This window comes from Lolium rigidum, chromosome 1, assembly GCF_022539505.1.
Source record: "Lolium rigidum isolate FL_2022 chromosome 1, APGP_CSIRO_Lrig_0.1, whole genome shotgun sequence".
Classification (NCBI taxonomy): Eukaryota; Viridiplantae; Streptophyta; class Magnoliopsida; order Poales; family Poaceae; genus Lolium; species Lolium rigidum.
Genome location: NC_061508.1, coordinates 255,536,976 through 255,541,682, shown reverse-complemented (window position 1 = coordinate 255,541,682; position 4,707 = coordinate 255,536,976). Strand labels below are relative to the sequence as shown.

At 50.1% G+C, this 4,707-nt stretch overlaps 1 protein-coding gene across 2 annotated transcripts; it reads left to right on the top strand.

Annotated features, from left to right (window-relative positions):
* Nucleotides 1-1,526: 1,526 nt before the first annotated feature.
* LOC124683536 lies at nucleotides 1,527-3,100 on the top strand. 2 transcript variants are annotated; one of them, XM_047218037.1, is made up of 3 exons: nucleotides 1,527-2,073; nucleotides 2,163-2,878; nucleotides 3,040-3,100. In XM_047218037.1, the coding sequence occupies exons 1-3, from the start codon at nucleotides 1,599-1,601 to the stop codon at nucleotides 3,043-3,045; spliced, it is 1,197 nt and encodes a 398-aa protein (XP_047073993.1). In that variant the 5' UTR covers nucleotides 1,527-1,598; the 3' UTR covers nucleotides 3,046-3,100. The 2 variants fall into 2 exon arrangements, with proteins under 2 accessions (XP_047073993.1, XP_047073994.1); XM_047218038.1 differs by lacking the exon at nucleotides 3,040-3,100 and having other exon boundaries at nucleotides 2,163-2,468; nucleotides 2,566-2,873.
* Nucleotides 3,101-4,707: the final 1,607 nt, after the last annotated feature.

Sequence of the window (4,707 nt, the reverse complement as noted above, 5' to 3'; positions counted from 1 at the left end):
GGCCCCTCTACTGCGCTATATGCATCTGAGTGTTGTCCATCAATGGACCATGAAAATATGAACTCATGGAGTAATGAATATACCTATCCCCATCAGCCAATGGACTCATGGTATAATGAAAATATGATCAGCCAATAGTCAAGTGATGGTGAAGTTGCACACTCTGTACCTATCCACACGTCATGTTTGCCAATTAATAAGTATCCAATCGCTCTGAAAGTGCAAACTCGAAATGTTCAGATCTCAGATGATAAAGACATGTATCCGCGCTTACTTCAAATCATCATCCTGAAACGTTATAAAACCTGCAGTGAGTTAGCAATTACAGTCCTTCGTCATCTATACCTGAAACGATATTACCTGTAGGGTCTCTGCATCGTCGTCAAGTACCTTCAAGGAAGTGATGATACAGAAAATCAAATTGCTTGGCGGCGCTGAATCCGGATGTGCCCCATTAGCGGTAGTGAGGATCCTTGTGGGCACCAGATCAAGAGGAAAGCAGCAGTGCCGACAGCGGCTGTAGGCGAGGAGGTTGGGCGGTTGACCACCGGCAACCCTAGGATGGGAGGGGCAAGCGAGAGGACTGGTGGAGGACTCAGCGCTGGATCGCGTGGGGGCAACAGCGCCTCCGCCTCTGGTAGCGGCGGCGAGCGCCTCCGCTCCGGTTGGTGCAGGGAGCACGGCAGCTCAGAGACGCGCCGGTGCGGGGAGGTACCGGAGAGGAGGTGGGAAGCGCTTCCATGCGCGGGGAAGAGGGCACCAGGCGGCGGGGAGGAGTTCGTGCTGGATGCCGGAGGAACCAAGGAAGGAATGCATGCAATCGTTGCCATGATTTGGGGATGCAGCATTGTAAGCTGACGCGGTTGAGGAAAAAGGGTGGGGAGAACGGAGCATCCATGTCCGTTAGATTAAATCATGTGCACGGTTGAGATCTTATTTTCCTACACAAGTTTGTGCCTTTATAAGTAGTAGAGATGGATTGACGACGGAACCGCTTCGCATTTTTTAAGTAGTAGAGAAAATAATCCGGATACCGGAAGGATACGCATGGGATACGTGAGTGAGGGATACGGGACCTTTCGCCTGGAATCTCTCGCTATTTATGCAGCTGCAGAGACGGACCGACCCATCCCGCCATTCACATTCCCGACCTTTCACCTGGGCGGCGGCGACGCTGCATCAGATCGCCGGCAACATCTACTGCTGCGCCGCCGGCCGGTCGCCGGCGAGCAGACCCTCCGCCGTCTGCTGCTGCAGGTCAGTTTCCCATCATCCCATCTCAGTTTCTCCGCTTCTTCTTAGTTGGTCCTGCCCGAGATTGCTGCGGCGGACGTGGCCGCTGGCCGGGCCGCCGGGAACCAGTGAGTTACCGGAATTTGAGGACTTCAGTTCAGGCCTCGAAAAAGCCCATGCACTTGCACTGTGCAGATTGTAGATTATAGATGTAGAACACCTTGATTGAATATAGAAATATAGATGTAGAAGTGTAGATTGTAGGTTGAATATAGAAATATAGACTGTAGATTGTAGATTGTAGATTGTAGAACACCTTGACTACGCAATAATGTCGTGTTAGTTTCTCTTCTTGCAGGTCAACAATGGCCAGCAACTCGAACGCGGGCAGCGGTGCTGGTGGTGGAGAACAAAGTGCAGTCCAGATGTTGAATGTTGTTCGTGTGATTCCTCCAAATGATGATCCGAAGTGGCCGCTATGGAGGTATGTGCAGAAAGTTGCCAAGACCGGAGGAGGGCAAGGGGGCAATGCAAAGATCATATGTAGGCTTTGTAACCGTGATATTAGTGGGAGCTACTCAAGAGTGAAATCACATCTTTTGAAGTTAGGTGGAGGTGGAGTGAAGCCTTGTCCGAAAGTTACTATTGATGTTTTAATTCAGCTCAAAGGTGAACAAGACAGGGCTGATGCAAGTAGCAACATGCCTAACAACATTCCCCTTCCCACTGATGGGAATGGTAGTACGAGGAAGAGAAAGGCATCAGCTATTGAAGAAAGCTTCGATGTTGATTCTCGCAGCAAGTTGGATGCTTTGATTGCAAGAATGTTCTATACTGCAGGTGATTTTTTTTATGGTTCACCATGTTTCATTTACCAGTTCGCTAGGATTCAATCACTAAATTAAAAGTTTCCGATGTATTTGTTGCAGGTCTGCCTTTTAATCTTGCTAGAAACCCGTGGTTTAGGCAAGCTTTCATGTTTGCCGCCAACGGTAAGTTAGCTGGCTATGTCCCTCCAAGCTATAACAAGATCAGAACCAGCCTTCTTGTGCAAGAGAAGACACATGTTGAACGAATGTTGCAGCCAATCAAGTCAACATGGAGCAGCAAAGGTGTGAGTATTGTGTCAGATGGATGGTCTGATCCTCAAAGAAGGCCTCTCTTAAATTTTATGGCTGTAACAGAAGATGGACCCATGTTTTTAAGAGAAATCAACACCGTGGGAGATACAAAGAGCAAGGAGTATATCTTTCAGAAGCTAGTAGAAACCATTGATTTTATTGGAGCAGGGAATGTTGTGCAAGTGGTCACTGATAATGCATCAAACTGCAGAGGAGCAGGGCTGATGGTGGAGCAGAAGTACCCTCATATTTTCTGGACTCCATGTGTCGTCCATACTTTGAACCTTGCGCTGAAGAGCATATTTGCAGCCATGAATGAGGAAGACCCCGAGTACGAACACTGCAACTGGATCAGCGAGGTTTCATCGGATGCGCAGCAAATCCGGAACTTCATAATGAACCACTCCATGAGGTTGTCTATGTTCAATGATTTTAGCAAGCTGAAACTTCTAGCTATTGCTGAAACAAGATTTGCCTCTCAGATTGTTATGCTGAAAAGGTTCCGTGAGATCAAAGAAGCTCTTACTTTGTTGGTAGTGAGTCCTAGGTGGTCTGATTATAGAGATGAAAGAAACATTCAAGAGAAAGCACAATTCGTGAAAGAGAAGGTTCTTAATGATTTGTGGTGGGATAAAGTGAATTACATCCTTGATTTCAGCGAGCCCATCTATTCTATGATACGTGCAGCTGATACAGATAAGCCATGCCTCCATTTGATGTATGAGATGTGGGATAGCATGATTGAGGCTGGGGTATGTCCATGTCCTCTATATCGGCACACTCCCTGAACCAGAGCAACCTTGTAGGTTTAGTTCCAAATGATTTGAGTTCATTTGCATACTGATATTAGGTTGTACCTAGTAGGAAGATCAGGTTACTCTTCTGATGTTACTCTTACTTATTACTCTCAAATCAAAATATGTTGGTTCAAGAGACTAATTACTAGTCTAACCCTTGGTTCTTAATTTCTTCATAAAGAGCAAATTAGAGCAGCAAAAATAAACGATCGAGCAGTCAAAAGTTCAGGCTGAGGTATGTCCATGAACTCTATATCCGCATATTTCCCTGAACCAGAGCAACCTTGTACGTTTAGTTCTAAATGATTTGAGTTCATTTGAAATAAAATAAACTAGAAAATGGGTTACTCGAAACAAAGCAACTTGTAGGCTCATATCTAAATGGTTGAGTTCATCTTGAATAGACAAAAAGTAAATAAAAAATAGAAATTTCCTGCCTGAACATTCAACATGAGAGAGAGCGAGAGACAACTTCAAACTGACCTGGATCCATCGACTCAAGACTCAAGAGGAGGGTGAGATGCTGGTGGAGGAGTACAGACGTGATGGTGGACTGGAGCGAGAGACGGTCAATCTCCCTGTGCGAGGAGAGGAGTGCGGAGCCCCCTCGGAAATTTACATGGAGGAGGCCTTATCGACCTCCCCATATTGAATGGTGACGCTGCGGACGCGAGGCACCTTCATGTCGTACCGCGGGTCGTCAACTCCAATTCTTGATGGGGGTCACCCTGCTCCTCCCTGCACGCCTCCTCGGGTGCCATGAACGTCGGCGTGCACAGAGCCCGACGAATCCACCACGGTCATGCTGGTGCTCGCAGCCATCAGCGGTGGTGTCTAGGCGCAACACGACCCGCCACCGTTGGCCCCCCACCCGAGTGGACCGGCGCCTTATCCCTCCCGCCTTCATCGAGAGCCAGGAGCGCCTACCAGTCGTCAGCATAGCACGTCTGTTACAGCGTGTGGCCACCATGGACCCGGAGCAGGACGGCAACGGAAAGGAAGTCGAGCAGTACCCGGCGGCCCCATCTCCGTCGAGCACATGACCCTCTCTCAGCTGTCTCTACAGGCCACCGACCGCTGGCGAGCCAATCCGCCTCCGCCACATGCTTGCCAGCTAGCCTCTTGCCCACCACCCTGAGGACCTCGAGACTCACCGCCTCGAGCACCTGATCTGGCCTCGAATCCGGCCGTCGAGCTCCTCGTGGGGGCGTATGTGGTTGACGGAAGCAGTCTGGGCCGGGTCTGTCTTTCAGGTTAGACCGGAGCTGCATCAGGGGAGCCGGAGCGCCTCGGCGACGGTCGTGACACTAGAGGAGGACCCGACCCACGTCATGGCCGCCGGCCATGGGGGAGCCTGCCCCATATTATCTTGTTGCTGACCTAGCCGGCCGGACGCCGCCGCACCATCCCACCGGAGGCAGCCTCCAGCTCCCCACCGACGACGCTCGAGCCCAGCTAGGTCCAGCACCATGGCCACGCGCGCGGCTCCTTGTACGCCCCATGGAAGGAGGGCGTGGCTCCCCGATAGCTGCCTCTGTAAGTACCAAGCTACCATG